Genomic DNA, 21,419 nt, shown 5'->3' with positions numbered 1-21,419 from the left:
CTCGTCTACCCCAACGGTTATCAGTTCTTCGGCAGATATGACCAGCCCACTGCCACTTCAGCATGCATATTTTGACAGCTATGTCGGTAACCTTAGTCCTCTGACGGATAACCTCATTTCTGATACGATCCATCAGAGAAACCCCAAGCTTAGCTCTCTCCATAGCACGCTGAGCGACTTTAAATCGGTGGACCAGTCGTACCGTCAGTGTCAGTCTCTGCACCATACGTCATCACTGGCTGGACGCACTGGTTGAAGACTTTTGTCTTCAGGCTCTGAGGAATGGCCGAGGAGAATATGTGACGAAGTTTCCCGAATGCAGCCCAACCCAGTTGGATGCGCCTTGCAGCCTCCTTGTCGAAGTTGCTTCTGCCTAGCCGAATAGTCTGCCCGAGGTAGACATATTCTTGCACAACTTCGATTGTTGCCTCACCAACGGCGACCGGCTCCGGTTTGATGTGAGCATTGTACATGACTTTCGTCTTGTCCAAGTTCATACCGAGGCCTACACGTCGGGAAGCAGCATTTAGGCCACTTAGCATCCAGCTGAGTTCCTGCAGAGATTCTGCCATAATAATGATGTCGTCCGCGAAGCGGAGGTGTGACATATGTACTCGCCATTTATACATATGCCATGTCCTTTCCAGTCCAACGTCTTAAAGACATCTTCCAATGCATTGGTGAACAGTTTCGGAGATATCACATCCCCCTGTCTCACTCCACGTTACAGTTGAATAGGTCTTGTCTTGTGGTCCTGTACTTGGACAGTCATAGTAGCGGCATTGTACAGACATCTCAACACCTCGATATAGCACCAATCGATTTGGCATCTCTGCAAGGATTCCAAAACTGCCCAGGTCTCGATGGAGTCGAAGGCTTTTTCATAGTCCACAAAGGCTAGACACAGAGGCTGATTATACTCTTCGGTCTTCTGTATAATCTGCCTTACTGTGTGGATGTGGTCTATTGTACTAAAGCCTTTTCGAAACCCAGCCTGCTCTGGGGGCTGAAACCTATTTATTGGTAAAGCCTAGAAAATTATATCGGCCAAATGGGCGCCCCCATTTGTACAAATGAGAGCAACTTCCAATAGGGTGATTACTTTTGGCCTACCACGTACCATCATCTATGGAAATCTACCACCACAATGTTCTTATACATATGTAGGTCGGTAGGTACTCTACACTGACTGCTCTTTTTGTTTTCTTTCATTCCTTGATGGGGCGGAAAACTACAGGAGCCCAGGGCGCGCAATCTTTAAATACGCCCCTGATCACGAGTAGTTTCGTAAATCTATGTATACTAACTAAACGATTAGCACATTGTCTTCTACAATGTCTAGACTCAGACTTGTAGTGCTAATGTTACTATTACCTAGATAGTGTGACAATGACAAAACATAAAGAGATAGTTACCAATGTTGTATTGTACCAACATGTACTTATCATAATAATAAACAAGCGAGGTTAGGTCCGTAATATCATTAAACGTTAATGAGATGTAAGATCCAAAAAGTTAAATTGTTTGTGAGTTTTCACCTAGAAGTCAACACGATTAGCAACCGGCCTAAATTTAATTTTTCAACTTCCAAATTAGTTAGAAAGACCTTTTTGCCTTCGGCTCTGTGAATAAAATATATTTCCCTAACGTCTACCTAAATTTGTTTCATAAAAAAACCTTCAACCTGTTTATCTTTACCTATGTCAATGAAGAAAACTAAAGTTACATATACCCTACCTATACCACATCACCCATGTGATGTAATCACCCGGTTACTTTATAAATGTGATTCAAAATAAAAGGAAAATTCATTTCAACTGCAATAAAAGGAAACCGATGAGTTACGATACGGATACGAACAAAAGTTGCCAACACGGGGCTGCACCGGACGATTAACTGAGCTTCGCGAAATGCCAATAAAACGTTACGTAACCACTCCGTCACGAAGAAAGCCAGGGCATTATGTCCACAATGTCACGTCGAGTACTGTTCAAGAGAGCACGCTGAACCCCGGATGTGAGTCGTGTCGTGTGGGAGTTTTTACATGCATGTCTACAACATCACGACCCATCAATTCAACTGTCATATCAATTACAACATCGCTAATGAAATCAAGTGAACGAAACAAAGCAACAAAGTTTAACTTGAGCGTGAATGAGCATTCGCCGTTAATGTGTTGCACTTATTACAGCGTTCATTGCATGCGATCGGCCGAGAGGATTATGTCGAAATTACAAAAGATTTTGGTATCTGCCAGCGACTGTACACAATGAACCATATAATTTTGTTCGAACGACCGATCAAGTTTTCGGTCCACTCCATTTTGCTCGGGCCCGATCTAAGACTTTCCCATTACTTCTAAAAGGATTTCATCATACATGATTGTTCGTCTTTACCGCGTCCGTAGTCTATTATTTGTCGATCGTCGGACCCGCTCTATCTAGTTCACTTTGTGAACTCGTATCGTATGATTTCCAACGATTCAGAAGATCGAATGGTTCCTGCTATAGCGGCATCATTTGAAATTTTACTTCCTGTAGTCATCGTCTAAGAGAGGTTTTATATTATTTACTGTCATAATTCATTTTAGTTATCAGCAGAATGTCCAATTGCACGAGAGCTTTCATTACCATAGTTAAGTTCTAGATAAATATTAAGTGTAGGTATTTTCCTCCTCTTTTCGTCACAACAACTCCAACCCAAATCTCTACATCGTGAAGTAAAATTTTCGCAATGTCCCTAGTATAAATTACTCTTTTCCCTATTGTGTGTACTTGCCACTAGAAGCCGGCATAATTCTGTAGTCTGTATCTTCCTATTACACAATATGAAATGCCAAGGCTTCTTTATAGTCCAGCGTCGTCGCGGGTCGTGCTTGTACATAATGCAGATCAGAGGGTTTACTCTATATGACGAAAAACCATCGGAGCGCTGATGCACGAGCCACGTCTCTGTCTCGTTTTATTAAACGTGCCGATTGCACGACAGTTCTCGTTAGTTAGTTTTTCGTCAGTATAGAGTAACCCTTCTGATCGCAGTGTGTATGAAAGTGAACTGCGGCCAGCGTGGGAATCGTACGGATTGATCATATCTGAGACCCATCCGTCTTTCTTTATTAGGTCACAAGAGGAGTTTCTTTCGTCATTTCTTCTACTTAGTGACTGAGCCTTTTGAAGAGGTGGGAGATGCATTATCTTTAATAATTTACCTATCTTACCTTGAATAAATCATGAATGTAGAATCTGAATCTGCTATTTCTATCTAAGTATAAAATTATATTGCCTTCATAATATATTTCGCTATGCTTATTAAATTTCAAATTAATTTTATCTTATTATGGACATTAAATCGAAATTCAGATTCCGGAGTAGCTATTTATAGCGGAAGGAAAATTCACTAAGAATAACTACCCTGTTTTTTAACAACCTAATAATTTTATTTATATCTACTTATACAACTTCGTTTACTTACGTAACGAGATTTAGATTTGAGTTAAACAAAGTTCACTAACGGAGTCAAAAAGTTGAATAACATAATTTTCTACTGGACCTAATTAGCTTTTCTTTGGGTCTTCGATTTGCGTAGTGAGATCTTAGAAAATTATGTCAGTAAAGGCCATTTTTGTATGCAATGACCGAGCTTTATTAGATCCATTTACGGGAAACCTTCGAGTATATTTGACAAATGGTTTTATCCAATCAGAGGTAGGTACCTCAAAGTTCTATCGGATCGTAATAATATGGTAATGTGCTGTCATCAAATTTCACAAGAGGTTCATTATGACATGCAAAATATTTTGTCCCTACAAAGTCTCTTATTTAATGAATGAGGGTTGAGTGGATAAAGTTTCGTCATCAAATTTCCAGCGCCCAAAAAAGATTTCCTTGCTGGCCAAAAATAACTTAAAAGTAAGCGAAAACCTACGTCAAAAACCTTGTTGATAGAAGAAACTTAATAGGAACTTTCATATACCTACTAGTAATAAGTTTTATGAATTTAGCACCCGGCAACTAATGCATACAATATACCTTTGCAGTTTCAACGATGGTGGTATTATGATGAATGATCTATAAGGGCCTCCTAGACACCCGGTTAACAATTTTGAACTCGCCTTTCCACTTACCGTCACATTGGTTACTTTACTTGCCATTTACCAGTCAAGTTACTTGAATGATGATGCGAATCGCTCCTTTGTATGAAGCGTGCCGTAGAAAGAGATACGAAATTCTTTGAACAAGTCGCTGGTAGTGGTTGGAAGAGAAAGACTGAAAATCTTGGTACTTAAGTAGGTACTGGTAGGAGCGGTGGTAGCTCAGTCGGGTGAGCGCCCGCTTCTCAATCAAGAGATGCGGGTTCGAATCCCGGCGCTGACATGTACCAATGAGTTCTTTTAACTTGAGTACAATGTATACCATCACTCTTACGGTGAAGGAAAACATCGTGAGGAAACCTGCATATCTAGATCTAGCACATCTAGATATGTGAACCCACCAACCCGCAGTGGACCAGCGTGGTGGGAAATGGTCCAAGCTTAGGAAGGCAGTTTAGACCTTGGGGATATGCACAAAGGTTCCACTCGAGAGAGCCAGGTGCAGGTACTTACACCCCCACAGAGAATAGAATAGAATAGTTACTTACATACACTGTTTACATGTGCAGTTTTAGCCTTTCTGACAATGATCTTTTGAATTTAAAATACCTAATTATATACTTACCCTCGTACGTATTGTAAATTTACAACAAAGTTAAAATTCACTTTGAAACACATGAGTTTCGACTCTTTACGCCAGTGAAAAGGTTGAAATTCGTATATAGCAACGTCAATTTTAAGCCTATTGTAAAGTGTCAAAAAGCTCTATGAATTTGGGGGTTAAGGTTTACTGTATAGTTAGGTAGTAAATGATACTTTAATATGACATTATATGCTGAAAGCCCTAGTCAAATACATGTTATTAAAGCTGCCATAAACCCAACATGTAAGTAGACAAGTAGTTATTAGCAGGACAAGCTCTCGACCCATACTATTGTGCAAATAGATTTGTATTTATTTCCCAACGAGTCATTATGTGGAGATTATTGCGTAAAGCGCCATCTCTGAGTGAGCTTGGGAAACTGAAATTAGGTCAGGTCACCGAAAACAGACAACACCTGCGCACGAGCCATTCTTGGCCTCTTAAAAGGCTTTATGAGATTACCAGCTTCTTCCTACGAACTTTCCATATAAAACAATCCGTAGATTTTCTCTTATAAAAATATCCTTACCCTCTTATAAAAAATAACGTAAGAGCACAAACAAGTATATTTATCGATTATAGCGATCGGTCAAAGCTTTAAGTAGACCTTACTAAACCTTGTTTAAATCCTTAACTTAGTATTAAGTAAACTCATAAAACTTAGAACGGGAATGGAACATGTAGGTACGCATCAGGTCAGAGAGCAAGTGAGCGGTGTTAAATACAAACGATCATTCAAAGGAAAATCGCCTGAAAGACACAGGCTGGTAAATAAGAACAGGGTAAGCTTCGCGGGATGCCTATAAAGCTTACTTTGGAGAGACTTGAAATGAATTCTAGATTAATTAGATACGGTGTATTTATAAGTCTGCCAAGTGACTGCGTTATCTTTGAATCTGTTGCAATTTTATTAAAATAATAATAATATCTTAGCCTTTACTCGGTGCCACTTTGCCCCTTTAGAGCGGAAAGTAGTTTAGACCTTGGGAATATGCACAAAGGTTCAATTTGAGAGACCCAGGTTCATGTAGTATACCTACTTCTTGCACCCCCACAGAGTATAATATTAGAATTTAGCTTTTGCCGAAAAAAAAAGAACAGAAGTAGCATTCATAAGTTTATTTGAGCAATAAAGAATTAAATAAATATATGCCCCTGGAAGTCCCAAACAGAGGCGCATGTTTGCCGCGCCAACACGCAAATATTGAGTGGGCAAACATTTGTGAAGAAAATGCACAAATTATTTATTCAAATAAGAACGCGACATTATGTCGAATGTCGACTCACACGCAGTCACTTTCTATACGCGGCAGCGGACGGGCAATGTTTGCCAAATGAAACCAACTTGTTTATGTATTACTTAGAATACATAAGCTTTATAGTTATTTCATGTATATTATATGTGTACATGAAATAACTATAAAACTTATGTATTCAAATGCACATATTGTAAAAGACACTACTAAACCATAAGGAAGTTCAATGTGCCTTACGTGCCGAAGAACATATAAATAATAATAATAAAATTATTATGATTGAATTATCATATTATTGTACAACATCTTCTGAAAATTAATACATTATTATTATGAATATTTTAATCTTTAAACGTATAGCAAAAGATAATATATTATTATCTTTGTAACTGTAATACAGTACCTACTCGAACAATATTTATTTCCAGTCTAAAATTGATTTTTGATTAAATAATGTAATATATTCGTTTTTTTTAATATATTCAGTTACACTTAAGTTATCTATAAAAGAGGATGGGCAAAAATATATGGAAGCTGGGACCACCCTCCAATAGCAATAAGACTAACATCGTTGGATAGGTCTTGTCAATAGGAATAACTTTTGCTTTGACAGCTTTGTTGTCACAGTTGTCCGTTCCGAGATATTTGACTTATAAGTTCCGATACTCGTCAGTTCATCTTACTGCTATTGGAGGATAGACCACCCTCCAATAGCAGTAAAACTAACGTCGTTGGATAGGTCTTGTCAATAGGAATAACTTTTGCTTTGACAGCTTTGTTGTCACAGTTGTCCGATCAGAGATATTTGACTTATAAGTTCCGATACTCGTCAGTTCATCTTACTGCTATTGGAGGATGGACCACCCTCCAATAGCAGTAAGACTAACGTCGTTGGATAGGTCTTGTCAAACTCTGAACGGACAACTGTGGCAACAAGGCTGTCAAAGCGAAAGTTATTCCTATTGACAAGACCTATCCAACGACATTAGTCTTACTGCTATTTGAGGGTGGTCCAGCCTCCAATAGCAGTAAGATGTACTGACGAGTATCGGAACTTATAAGTCAAATATCTCTGAACGGACAACTGTGACAACAAAGCTGTCAAAGCAAAAGTTATTCCTATTGACAAGACCTATCCAACGACATTAGTCTTACTGCTATTGGAGGGTGGTCCAGCCTCCAATAGCAGTAAGATGAACTGACAAGTATCGGAACTTATAAGTCAAATATCTCTGAACGGACAACTGTGACAACAAAGCTGTCAAAGCAAAAGTTATTCCTATTGACAAGACCTATCCAACGACGTTAGTCTTACTGCTATTGGAGGGTGGTCCATCCTCCAATAGCAGTAAGATGAACTGACGAGTATCGGAACTTATAAGTCAAATATCTCTGAACGGACAACTGTGACAACAAAGCTGTCAAAGCAAAAGTTATTCCTATTGACAAGACCTATCCAACGATGTTAGTCTTAATGCTATTGGAGGGTGGTCCCAATCTGCCGAATGTCATTTTATCTTTCTTAAAATTTCACTCAATCATAGTTTAAGTTAACTTAATCTACAACTTGCAAAAGACTCTGGAGGACAATAGCGTTAAAAGCTCAAAAATCTACACCCTATATTAAAAAAAGGATTTTCTATAATAAATAAAAATATCAATTACTTGTTTTGTTTTTAAATTCTGCTTAAAGAAGAATGCTTGGAAGAGACACAGTTTCAGTAATTTTGTTGCAATTAAGTTCCCAAACGCGATTAAGCTTTTATTAAGATTGCATACAATTTACTTGCTCTGACTTTCATTAACTTATAACTTCACTCAAATGATGAGACGATGTCCTCATCAGCTGCGCATTCCCCAGCTGTGACACGTGGACTCTATTGCCTTGAAAATAGAGTTCACATAAGAATAGCCACTAGTCGACAATCAGACAGTGTACATTCTAAACACAGCTTTGCGCTGAGAGGGCTCATTCCATGTGAGGAAATGATTATTTTTTTGTTTCGTGACTGCGTGTTAGGATGATGTGTGTTAGGATTTTCAATCATGCCCATAATAATTACTGAAACAAGAACTATAATGAAATAATAAACAAAAACCGGTTATTTTTTTCACAGCATACTACAAAATACTCGTACTACATGGTCTACATGCGATACCGACAAGACAGTATATACGAACGGAGCCAAACACTCTACACTCTACTCACAGTGACACATCTACAACCCACGATGTGCTGATGAAAACGAGTAAAGCACATTACGTAAACACGAGTGACGTAAACTGCGGAGCGACGACCTGCGCAAGAGTGACCTTTGACATCCGACCCTTTCCTTTAGTGATGTAGTCCGGTTATCGATAATAAGTCGATTCGATCGTACGCTACCGGTTTATCGACGGATGGCATTGTATAAGCGGGCTGCGGATCTGAGCTCTGTAAAGTGGTACGGTTTCATAATCCAATCATGTAATGCGTCTGAAAGCGGAAAGTGGTTTTGTTGTTGTGTTTAACTTGTAATGTGTGTTGAGAGTGACAGTACTTTCAGATTGAAATACTTACTCATAGGCCTTTTCTTCTTTTATAAGTGCTACACTGCTAGGTAAGTACAGTATACACTTACGAGTATTGAAAAGGTTCCAGTGGCTATACTGAGCACCAAATTAATCTAAACGGAAAAGTAAATGTGAATTCGTTTCAGAATAACAATGTACTAGAAGTAATTTATGTAAAACCATAACTATAGTAGGTGTCGTGTTTTGGCTTTGTTTTGATTTGATAATCGATGATTTGAAGCAGAACCTCTAGTACGAGTTTTGCAATTTACGAAAACGAAAAAAGTTTACCCCTTTTTTGTCATAGTTTCCGCTTTAGGCGCCACTTTGTATGCGTGAAAACGTAAACTTATGCAGTTTTAGACAAACTATCAAACAACATTTTTAGACGTACAGTCCCATCACTAGTTGGCGAGACAAAATCTATCGCCGCTTCGTCGACTGACCAGATGCATTGTGGTGCAACCCGCAGTAATGTATACTAATGAGATTTTTTCTATAAATTATTTCAAAATGACCGACCGTGGCCATCCACTGTGGAAATACTTCTTTATGACTGTGCAATCATGTCCACAATTTGCCACTAACTACCAATTTATTAACATCGAAATATTCAAATTGTTTCGATTGGATTGACCTTTGATTTTTGGTAGTACTTACACATCATACTATTTCAAACTCTACATAGGTATGGAATAGTATGGATTATATAATTAAGTATTTTATCCACTCCCCAGTCTCCACAATATCAGCCCCTCGATAAAAGATACAAGAAAATCACCTCAATGCAAACTTCCATCATGTACATCACATATTAGCTTTTCCATAGTTACCAAACAGACATAAAACGATAAGTAGCCAACAAAGAAACAGTTAATTTCACAGCTAACCGCAGGCCATAAAGACATAAGGAGGTGTCATAAAACACATAAACGATGGTAAATAAAGATTGTGTGTGTGTTTGTCCGCAGAAACAACGAGGCGAGGCAGGCCCACGTGGAGCTGAGCCCCCTGTATGTGCGCAAGCAGATTGAGGTAAGATCATTGTATTGCTTTATACAGGGTGTTAAAATGGAGGTTAGTAACGGGGCAGCTGAATTAAGAGGTCTTGCTGAAGAACGTTATTATGAGGACACAAAATACTGTAGAAATATGTATTCAATCCACTACAGGAGGGTGAATTGCTATAAAAAGTTTCGGCAGTATAAACGCGTCTTTAATATTGCTAAATCATCATTTTCCTACAATAAGTATATGTAAACCAGTAAGTATATATAGTCGTTAATTCTGTTAAAAATTTCGCTTACTTTTCTCATATTTGTGTGTAGGAAATTAGGAATCGATCCGCCTTTATTCAAAGCATAAACTTGAAAAAATATAAGTAGGTACGCTTTAAAAAGGCATTCAACCGAAAAAATGTACCATTAAACTTAAATGGCCTCCACTATTTGCTCTACATTTCCGTGCTTCTTACTTCACAATTGGATGTGTATTATGTGTGAAATCTGCACGCACTCAACGCAGAGTCAGTACTACTGTTGAAAGTTTTAGCAATAGCTCTACATAACCCATTGAACCTGAGTCGTGAGCACAGGATTCGAAACCTCCGTTTACGTTGCGTATTGCTTGCGTATCGTCAAATGTCACTGTCAAAATGTAAGGCAAATTTGTTAGTTCCAAAAGTGGCATTTGTTTTTTCAATGTTAGGTGGAATTTCACCAAACGCTAAACGTATTTAGTAGCCTGTCATACGTCTGTCAGTTAGTACAAAATGTATTTAAAATTTGATTTAAATACGTTTAGCGTTTGGTAAAAGTGACCCTTCGTGTAGATTCGAAAATAGTATCGAATCCTATGCTCGCTACACTGAAGATTTACTGCTGACAGATCAAGCAACGCCTTGTAAGTAAGTCTTTCCCTTTTGTAACATGTCAGACTCTACATTGTTGTACAAACCAGGCTGTAGAATAGACTATAGTGTCTATTGTAATCGAATGAGGACTGAATGTAGGACCACTTTCGTTCCTGTGGACGGATAAATAAATGTGGGTGATTAGCTCTAAGTAGATCAAGTCCACTCTTGATTTCAGGAGTGGGTGTAAGATTTAGTAGGTACCTATATTTTTTATTTTGGGTATTACCTACGTACCTCTTATGCGCGGTATATTATGTAATTATACAGAGTGTTGAAAAAGGGTATACTAAGTCGAAACCTATATGAGCAGTATGGTATATCTAAGCCAGAAAATGAAATCAGAATTTCAAAATTCGCGAAAAAAAAGTCATTCTCCATTTACTGATAATTCTATTGTTAAAACTCTGGGCTGTAACTGCCTAAAATAAAAATAAATAGTAAAAAGTCACGTCACCGAAGTTTCTATGGAAAATTTAATATTTTTTCGCGAATTTGGATATTCTGATTTCAGTTTCAGGCTTAGATAAATACCATGCTGCATATGTAGGTTTCGGCTTGCATACCCTTTTTGCAACACTCTGTATAGATAATCATTCAAATTCATACTGTGTTAATACAGAATATTATCACACTCACATTATATTCTATAAGGCTGTACTAAGCAATAACCAATAATTACAGGTTTCAGGGCGATAGTTTCTGTGTTAATTACAGGGACTTGTCCATAGACGATTATTAGCAGTTTCGAACTAGTGTATTAATACTGGTACTTACCAAAACTTCTGCTAAGAAATTAACATATAAGTAGGTACCTAATTAATTACCTACCAATATGTATCTTCATTAAAATTTTCAGTCGCTTAATAACTTATCATTAATTATGTAAGTATGTGTATAATGCGGACTTAGGACTTTGTTCTGCTTAATTCGTGTAAAAGTTCATTTCCAACGAAAAGTTCCTCATTTAAGTCGGCATCCACTGTACAACTCATTGGGCAGCACCCTGTATTTATTACAGAAGTTCTCGTAAAGTCATTGGAATTAACCTTTAGTTCTGTAGTAAGGCTCACACCTCACTTCCCCGTTCGTAACCTGTGAGCACGCAAATGTTTCTAGATAAACCACTTCAGTACCTAGAAAGGTAGCCTAGGTAAGCTAGGTTTGTAGGATTTCTTCTATCAGTAATGCCTCCAAGTGCACTTTTTAGCTTATCGTTATTAGATGTAGCCTGCACGATTGGTGCCAAACAGCTGATATATACCTGCAAAAATAAAATATGTTTTATTTGTATAATATGTATATTTTCTAGAATCTAGATGAAACGGAAAATATGAATTGACATTACACATCCAGATTTATAGGTTCACTGGGTCAGGAGAAAGTGCTTGATACTTAGCTTACATAATGATATTCATACGAGATGCCCTGTTATAGCCGTTTCCTGGCCGCTAACGTGGTGGGAACAGAACGAATTAGAATTGAAAAATTTAAATTTGCATTGAATAAAACTGCTTAACAAGGTAGAAAAATACAGTATGTCTTGTCATTTTATCACGAATTATGCCTAGTTTCACCATAGTCTGTTAGATCATTAACACCTCTGTTACATTGTAATTTAATGAAATATTATACATCAACTCCATATTAAATTCTAGATGTATCAAAAGTCAACAACTGATAACTAATCAATGGTTATGATTTAACAGAGTATTGTGTAATTCGGGCTTAACATTAACATGTCACATCCCGGATAATTGGAGACAATAAAAATCTATTGTGTCTGGTTAACCTCCTGTATACATATACAGGAGGCTCTTTTGCCATCATCATCATCATCATCATGATAGCTATCTTTATCTGATGAAGACTACAACAGCTCCTTACCCCAAGGACGAGGAGTTGGGAGGCGCGGACGAGTGGGAGATATTCCCATATAATATATGGGAATATCTCCCACTCTATAAGGCAGTTCATGATAATAATAATATTATTATCATGAACTGCCTTATAGGTTAGATACTGCCTGTAGCTATCTTTAGCTGATTAATACTATAACAGCTCTTTATCCCCGACAGTTAAGATAGTGGCTTATAAAAGACATGGACCTGAAGATTGAGATTTGACTCGGCAACGGGAGTCACAATAGATCTTTTAGGTCGCAGTGGCGAATGAGCACTATCTATTAAATCTCTTTAAGCGATAAGATTGCCATTTTTGTACCTATGTGTTAGTAAGTATATAAGTTTTGTAATTTATTTTCTGTTTGTGTACAAATGAAGATTATTCTATGTATCAATATCTTTATCTATAACTATCCCCCCAGGACGAGGAGCTAGAAGGCGCGGACGAGTGGGAGGTGCCCCGCGCGCGCGTGCAAGTCGGCGCGCTGATCGGAAGCGGCGCGTTCGGACGCGTGCACGTGGCGCGGCTGAGCGTGTCCGGGGGGGACGCTGTCACTGTGGCGGCTAAGATGCTTGCTGGTAATCACGATGATGGGTTTTTGATGCCTAATTGAGGATGGAATTATTAAGGACTAGCTGTACCCGCGAGCTTTGATTCGTCTTAAAAAGTTTTCCTGTGGGAATTCCGCGAATTGTAAAAATCGCCGAGACACGTGAGGTATATGTGAATCTCCGGCCTAAATCCAAATTTTTTAAATCCTAACTTTCATCCCCCATTTTACCCCTTTAGGGGAAGAGTTTCTGAAAATCCTTTCTTAGTGTTCACCTACACTAGCTAAGCAACCTTCGTGGCACGTTTCATGATGGTAGCTAGTGCCGTGTGGGCTGTGCGTGGGTCGGCAGCGGCGCGTTCGGACGCGTGCACGTGGCGCGGCTGGACGTGCCCGGGGGGGACGCTGTCACTGTCGCTGCTAAGATGCTTGCTGGTAAAGATGATGAGGAGTTGCGGTGGAGTAGTGGTGATGGATTTTGGGTTTCTAGGTCTCCATACCCGCCTGCTAAAAGAGATTATGGCAACAACCCTCCAGTCTTGGATATGTCTTGCAGTGGATTGTAATGGGCTATGCGAAGATCAAGGACGTCCTAGCCAAAATATTGTTTTACGATTCGTTTTATAAAGATATCCACAAATCCGCACTGGGCCCACGTGTTGACTAGGCCTAAATCCTTCCTTCATTGGAAGGAGACCTGTGGCTCAGCACTGAGGATGTAATGGGTTTTAATAATTATAGAGATATCTCTAAATTGTAGTGTCTATTATGTGTGTATTAGACTAATAAAAAGCATAAGTATCTTCATATACATAGCGTATTCTCACCAGAATCTTAACTGAAGTTTCACAGAGTCGATCTAATTAGCGATTAGATACGAATTAGTCACCACCGTCTCTAAAATTACCCTTACCAAACTCACACACACAACCCAACAACGCTTAACGCGACTCCAAACTCACCTCCCCAGACAACGCAACCCAAGAAGAAATCGACGACTTCTTCGGCGAGATTGCCATGCTGAAGCACGTGGGCTGCCACCCGCACGTGATCCGCCTCGTGGGCTGCTGCACGCGCCGCACGCCGCTGCTGGCTCTTCTAGAACATGCGCCTAGAGGAGACCTGCTGACGCTGCTCAGGAAGGCACGGTGCCGGCGCCGGGATGAGAGAGTGGATAGCGGGGTGGCGGATTACAGGCCTTCTGAGGCTGGCAGTGAGTATTCTTGGCTCTGTAGCTTAGGTTAATAGCTTATTGCAAGGCTGGATGGAATGGAAAGACAGCCCATTATACCGAGTAATGATAGAGAGAACCTCTACAACTGGGCTGCTGCACGATTCGCACGCCGCTGCTGGCTCTACTGGAACATGCTCCTAGGGGTGACCTGCTGACGCTGCTGAGGAAGGCACGGTGCCGGCGCCGGGATGAGAGAGTGGATAGTGGGGTGGCGGATTATAGGCCTTCTGAGGCTGGCAGTGAGTATTTTTGCCTCAATATAGCTTATTGTATTGTATTGTATTGTATTGCCCGTTACTCCCAGTAATGAGTAATGAGAGAGAACTTCTACAACTGAGCTGATGCTGGCTCTACTGGAGCACGCGGCCAGGGGTGACCTGCTGACGCTGCTGAGGAAGGCAAGGTGCCGGAGACGAGATGAGAGAGTGGATAGTAGGGTAGCGGATTACAGGCCTTCTGAAGCCGGTAGTGAGTAGTCTTGCCTTTTGTCCCGTTTAGCTATAATTGGTTGAATTGCTTCAACGCGAAGGAAGGAAGGTGAGAATGTGATAAAGAAGTCTGCCTATTATTGCCAGGATTAATGAGAGAGTTTTAACTTGGTTGAACTAGACTCTTCGTTTCTGATGCTCCCTCGAGTCTTTTGGCTCATCATTTTAAACCTCCATGCCATGTCCAGGGCCATACAAAATCATATTTCTAACCTCCACTATGTCTTCCCCCAGCGGAATACACGAACCTGAGCGACTCGGACCCGTCCAAAGGCCCGGAGTCAGTCTACGACCGCGGCCGAGACCACTACGTGGCCGAGCCCGCGCTGCACCTGGACGGAGTCACCATGCGGGAGTACGCGCTGCAGGTGGCTCTAGGCATGCGCCATCTGGAGGCCAGGGGCATCACGCACAGGTCAGTACAGGTCACGCATGGGTCAGTTCAAGGCGTCACGTACTACTGGAGTGAGTATTAGAGTACGTACGTAAGTAAAGGTCACGCATAGGTCAGAACTGGGTATCACGCAAAGGTTAGTACTGGGGTATCATGCACAGGTCAGTACCAGGACATCATGCACCGGCCAGTAAAAATAAATGGACGGTAATGGTTACCACCTGGACTAGCCAATAGCATCGATCTCACTCCATCATTCTTGACAACAGCATTATTATTCATGGCCTCCCCTGACTGATGAGTGATTAGAGTGATGAATATCCCAATAATGCTACCAGCCTGGTAGAGACAGGTATGTTGTAATACTGAGGTGCTTACTCGTCTATATTTAGTTAAATTACATAGAGCAACGCGGAATGTTAAATTAACACCGTCTGGCGTCTAATGTCATTCATCAGGTACCTTCTTAGCTACCTACTTACTTATTTACTTGTTTTGTTAGACAGTTTGACCCTTATCTTCGTTAGATAGAGAAATCAATAACACGTAGGAAGGAGCTATCAAAGCCCTAGAAAACCAAGTTGCTAGACTAATCATTCTGACGTACAAAAATATGCTGTCCGTACATTTTGGTTGAGTAGATAATAATTAACATTAAAGTTTTATGTTTATTATGAATCATCTACAATTCTACACAACTACCTAATCAATTCTACTATAGAAACACACGATATAATATTCGGTTCAGCCTATATGTATAATCAATGAATAATTTTGGAATACCCACAAGATAAACACGAATACGCACCACCCGAGCGGAGAAGGCAGGCTCCTGAATAAACGGGTCGGCAAATAAACCTATCCGTACATAATTGAACGTAGAATCTCGCTAAATAAAATATTTTCAACCAGAAAACACTCCAAAACATGAAAGAGCGAACCAAAAACCATCTAATTTCTGAGCCGCACGTAATGCTTGAAATTATTCTGTGTCACATAAAAGGTAGCTATAGAATTGACGTAAATAAAACATGTTTTATAGGCCCAAGGCCGGCATGATTAACCCTTATTTAGGGTGTCTAGCCTGCGAAGAACGTGCGCTTTTCATCCCGTTCGCTCCCGTTGAGAGTGAGAGGGATGGAGTGGTGTTGTACTGCGCAGGATCGGGCCGGGGGCGCGTGGAGGCTGCCCGGGATTCCCCGAATACTTGTCAGTTTTCGCAGAAAGTGCCCGGCAACAGTGTGACGGGGTCACCTGTCCCGGGCGAGCGGGTATTCATAGCGCCACCTGACGGGGCGTGGGAGGCCCCCCAGCCTCCTCCCGCCCTACTTTGCCAGTCTCTTTGCGTCACATGTTGCTGTATTAGGTATTTTTCCTTGTCAAAATAAAAATTCCGAGCTTGTGTTTTTTTTCGTTAATAATTACATAAGTAATGCTGATAGCTAAGATATCTGTGTTTACTAAATTCGATATAGGTTCACGGAATATTACCTAAATAAATATATAGGTACTTATAGGATAAAATCAGCCTACCTACCGTGGCTTTAATTTGGTTAGTGGGTAGGAAAAAGTAAAATTACACTTATTTTAATATTTTCTGATTCTGAGGTTTGTTCTCTTGGAGTTGTTTTTGTTTGAAGGGTTCTTTTGAAATCTCTGTAGAGTTAATTGTTACCGCCTGAATTGAGAGTTAGAGCAAAGTTTACGCTGTGTGCTTTTGTTACCGATATCTTTTATTCAAAAGGTTAAAGATACATATTTACACAAAATAAACTGTTTCACGATTCATCACAATCATAACTTAATTATTTACCGGCTACAATCAGCAATTATCTTATTGTTTTGGTTGGTAAATAGATTCAACGGCTATTTGCTCTAGGTATATAATGTAATTGTTATAGTTAACTATACCCATATACTAATAAACTAATAGGTATTAGTCTATGCCTATACCCAAATCTTTTATTCAATAAGGACCTAACCACAACAAAATATTTAAGTCCTTCAATTTTGTACTTCTACATATTGAAAAAAATGCCAATCACCGATTTAAAAAGTGAAAAAATATTATATTTGCCTCGCCTCGATGTTAAAATACTTAAAACCCGATAAAGTACGAAAGTCTTATGTCAGAATAATACAATTTGAGACGAGAGGAGACGACAGCCAAATGAAACGACCTCTCTGATCCGATAAAGTATTGAGTGGTTTATAAATAAAGGCTCGCGGCGGTTGCCTAGCGACGGTTGCTAGGCAACCAAATATGTAGGGCGGTTAGAAAGTTTAACTTTGAATTCGATCAAACCAAGTATGTTTTATAATAAAAGTACTTGCTTTACGTTCAAATTCAATGAAAGCTTCTATTTAAATGAGGGATAATTATGGCGTTTTTTTTATTTGGGAAATTTTAATTATGGGACCAAAAGACGAAAGTTTGGGTTTTCTTCATAAATTATTCCATCTTGTGTAAGTACAGTTTAACAAGGACTTCTTTGGGTACAGTACTACACCTATACACTCAACTTTTGTACTACTCAGCTTCGTTAGTTTAGCTATGTTGTTTGTAACAAATTTTTGTACCTTGTCAAACTCACAATCGGTTAATGTTAATGTTAAAACGGTTCGGTAGTTTAACAAGGTACAAAAGTGTGTAGCTAATAATGCTGCTGACTGTACCCTTTCTGGGTAGGCAGCGGGGCCCACATTTTGCTAGTGGGTAGGCTCAATTGTAGGTATATTGTTTGCTCGCAGGCAATATTTTTTTTAGCGAATATATCAAAATTACAGCAAACTACGCAACTAAAAACGTATAAAAAAATTGTTTAAAAGTTAAAATTGAATATTTTAAAAAATTGGGCCTATTTGGAGTAAAATATCGCTTTTGTCACCTGTTGCATTGCATCGTGATAAATAATTGTACGGTGATACCCAAGGGATGAAACCCGGTACGCACAAGCGCCAAGCCCCGCCTCGGGGACTAAATAAAGGGTTCACCCGAGGTAGAGTACACACTGTGCTTTTAATTAAGAATTTGAAGAATGTGAAAACAAAACCTGACGAAACTGTGAATGACAATGACAGAGTATTAATTTCTTCTCGCACTATCGCAAATAGATTTTCCTACCGAATTTACAATCTTTTAAATATCATCACGATATCATGGCTCAGAATTTAAGAAGGTTTTTATTTGGAATTCTTCAATATTCATTTGCATTTTAGATAATAGACATAAATTTTCACCCCTCTTTTTACGCAATTTACCTACTGTCAGAGCATCAGTGATGAGATCACAATTCTCACCCCCACTGAATACTAGGTAATATCCACTCATGTCTATCATCAATTTTCTAGAGACCTCGCGGCCCGCAACATCCTGGTCGACGGCAAGGGTCTACTGAAAGTGGCCGACTTCGGTCTGTCTCGCTCTGGCATATACGTGCACACTCGCCCTCGCCCTGTCCCACTCCGGTGGCTGGCGCCGGAAGCCATCGTCAACGCCCAGTACTGCAGCGCCAGCGATGTCTGGGCCTTTGCCGTGCTACTGTGGGAAATTGCTACGCTTGGTAAGACCTCCAAAACACGTTACGTTGATATCTAATAGTGAAATAAGTAAAATACCAAATAACGCCATCTACCGGCAGTAAGCAACAACACTTACTAAGCCAGCAAACTTTACTCGCACTTTCTATTGCAGGTGGCTTCCCATACGCGGAGCTAAGTAACCATCAAGTTCCGACTTATTTGGCTGGAGGGAGCCGCTTGCCGAAGCCAGCCCGCGCATCGCCGAGGCTCTACCAGCTGATGGTAGAATGTTGGGCAGAGAAACCCGAAGACCGACCAACGTTTGTTCAAATAGTGGACAAACTTCAAGCTCAACAGCAACTTTACGTGGATCTATACTCGGTGCTCCCACTAGATGACAACTTATCTTTAACTGATCCAGACTTTAGTTTCACAAACGATACTAATGAAGACAGTGCGAGTGAAAGGTGACTTTAGGTGACCTATAAAAGACTGATCTACAATGTGTAGTACTTATTGAGTAAGTTTTAAATTTTGACACTAAGTTTAATGTTAATTAATAAATCTATCTGCGGTTGATTGTTCTATTTACTTGAAACTTTTTATCCAATGTTATTTGAATCATTTATACTAAGACTTAAACCATCGTTTATCAGATTCAAAAAAAGGATGGCTGTTCCCAGCTCTCCGAACTTTAGTTGTATTTTCCCAATCAAATTAGATCTAGTACGCACTCTAAGAGGGATTACTCTATTCCGACAAAAACTAACGAAAGAGAGCCGTACTTCGTTTTTCGTCATATAAAGTAACCCCTCTGGAGCGGTACCGGTGGAAGATCATTCCAGTGGTCAAAAGACTCGGGAGTGGACGAACGTAGCATCCTCGAGTGACATGTTCATCGGTTCTTAGAGGGTGTAGGGTAGAGTAACCAAAAGTTGTTTAATATGACCCCCTTATGGAACACCACCTTTCGGCTTACTATACCACTTTTGCAACGCGGCAACGCCCTGTGCATCTCTGAGCAGTTAGCAACAGATGCTGAACTGGCCAATCCTCTCTGGCAAAACCTAGTTCAGCTCTAGTTTTAGACACTGGCACGATAAAAAAAGCTGTACTAGAAGAAAAAAAACATACTTGATCCACATAATTTCGCACTATACTAACTTGTACTGTACACGCATAGATTAATGGCCGGAAAGTCTTAGGTGACCACTACTACCTAGGTACTGAATTCTAGCTCACATAACAAATACCTATACCAAGATATTATAAATTGATTTGATAATTTCAAGATAATTCTAATTTGATAATTTAATATAATATTTCTAAAACTCTGACAGTTGAAAAAAATGTTGTACTACGCCATACAAAAGAGTTCAACGCGCAAGTGCTATGAATTCGTATATCGTAGCACAAGTGTTTTTTTCCCAAGGGGTGAAAACCGTTATTTTGTGCAGAGTCGGGTTTCATGATCAACAAGAGAAGAGGTGACTGACATTAGAAAATGTTCAAAATATTTCAGAGTTTTTTTTTAAGTTTTCAGAATCATTATTTATATAAGATTTATTTTGTGCGGAGGGTAGGTAAATGGAGTAAATGCATGTACTTATAATAATTAAAATTTTGATTAGGTAATATTATTAATATTGATCATTTAACACCAAGCAGAGCTGCTGTGGGTACCGGACGAACACCTTTAAAAAAGTACCTGCCCCGGCCGGGAATCGAACCCGGGTCACTAACCACTACACCATTCGGTCGTTAATTCAATCGATTGACTTTTTTTGCGGTCAATGTTGATAAACAGCGAGTAAACAGATACCAAGAGATACGTAGGTAGTAATTACTATAATATTATAGTAGGTAGTACCTCCTATGTGCCTAATATTATGTTCCTACGTACCGGTCATACTTGTGTTGTGACTGACTAGTTGTGACTCAATTTTTAACTCAAAAGCCACCTTTTTCAGTTAAAAACGGAGTCCACTTAGGGGCAATAGATTACTCATGCACGTTTAATGGGTTTCTGTATTCTCTTTTGGGCAAATTCTTTTGTCAACAAATCTTCCCGTTGAAAAAAAAGCTAAGAATGCATAGTGGCTAGCCGGCTCCGCAAAAACTACAGTGGCGCCAACAAAATGAAAAAGAATATTCACCCTTATCTACAATAAAAAGTTGCTGCCCAAAGTCCGTCTAATTGCTGAAGAATAAGGTTTAAATTAACCCAAACATTTCTTTTGGAAAGCTTAGTGGCTTTCTTGAAAAAGTTGTGTTAGTGATGTCACGATGTGTGCAAACTTTCTGTATCGGTAGGGAAGGAATGAAATAGGTTTAGTAAGTACTTATAGTACGTAGGTATACTGCATATATGTTGTTATCGGAAGTTATCATAAGTTTTGTAGGTAGGTAAGTACATAAAAATCGTGCTTAAATGAATAAGTAAATTGAGTTAGTAAATTACGAGCCATTCCTGAAAACATCAATCCAATACGTTATTTGCACTTCCAGTCGTAGTAGTAGCAGTATAACTTATTGTACATAGAAACACTTAAGATAACATTAAAACTAAAAACAGTTAAGTAAGTATATTAAAACTTAGTTACAAACTATACTTAACAAAAATCACATAAAGGCCGTAGCGCTCAAAGCGGCTAGGCAACTTTACGTTCTAGAAGAGACAATTGAAGACAATGAGGATTTTGTACAAAAATATAACTGCACAATAGGAAGAGGAAATGTATATACCTAGATATAGTAATAATTAACCACCGAAATACCGATATTCCTATCGATAATATTGCGGGCCGCTGCGGCCCAGCCCAACGCGATGTGCGCGCTCGCTCGGTCGCAGCTTGTCTCGCCCGCACGCATG

At 39.5% G+C, this 21,419-nt stretch overlaps 1 protein-coding gene across 1 annotated transcript in view; it reads left to right on the top strand.

Annotated features, from left to right (window-relative positions):
* LOC105385624 overlaps window positions 1-19,138 on the top strand; it is a 70,470-nt gene extending 51,332 nt beyond the window's left edge. The window contains exons 10-15 of the mRNA XM_048622569.1: window positions 9,514-9,577; window positions 12,781-12,937; window positions 13,880-14,122; window positions 14,866-15,046; window positions 18,377-18,588; window positions 18,720-19,138. Of these exons, the coding sequence (XP_048478526.1) occupies window positions 9,514-9,577; window positions 12,781-12,937; window positions 13,880-14,122; window positions 14,866-15,046; window positions 18,377-18,588; window positions 18,720-19,018 (1,156 nt within the window). The 3' untranslated portion in view covers window positions 19,019-19,138. The remainder of the gene's footprint in view (window positions 1-9,513; window positions 9,578-12,780; window positions 12,938-13,879; window positions 14,123-14,865; window positions 15,047-18,376; window positions 18,589-18,719) is intronic.
* The last annotated feature ends 2,281 nt before the right edge of the window (window positions 19,139-21,419 follow it).

This window comes from Plutella xylostella, chromosome 8 (assembly GCF_932276165.1).
Source record: "Plutella xylostella chromosome 8, ilPluXylo3.1, whole genome shotgun sequence".
Taxonomy (NCBI): Eukaryota; Metazoa; Arthropoda; class Insecta; order Lepidoptera; family Plutellidae; genus Plutella; species Plutella xylostella.
Note: the sequence above shows the minus strand (reverse complement) of the source record. Positions and strands in the feature narration are given on the sequence as shown.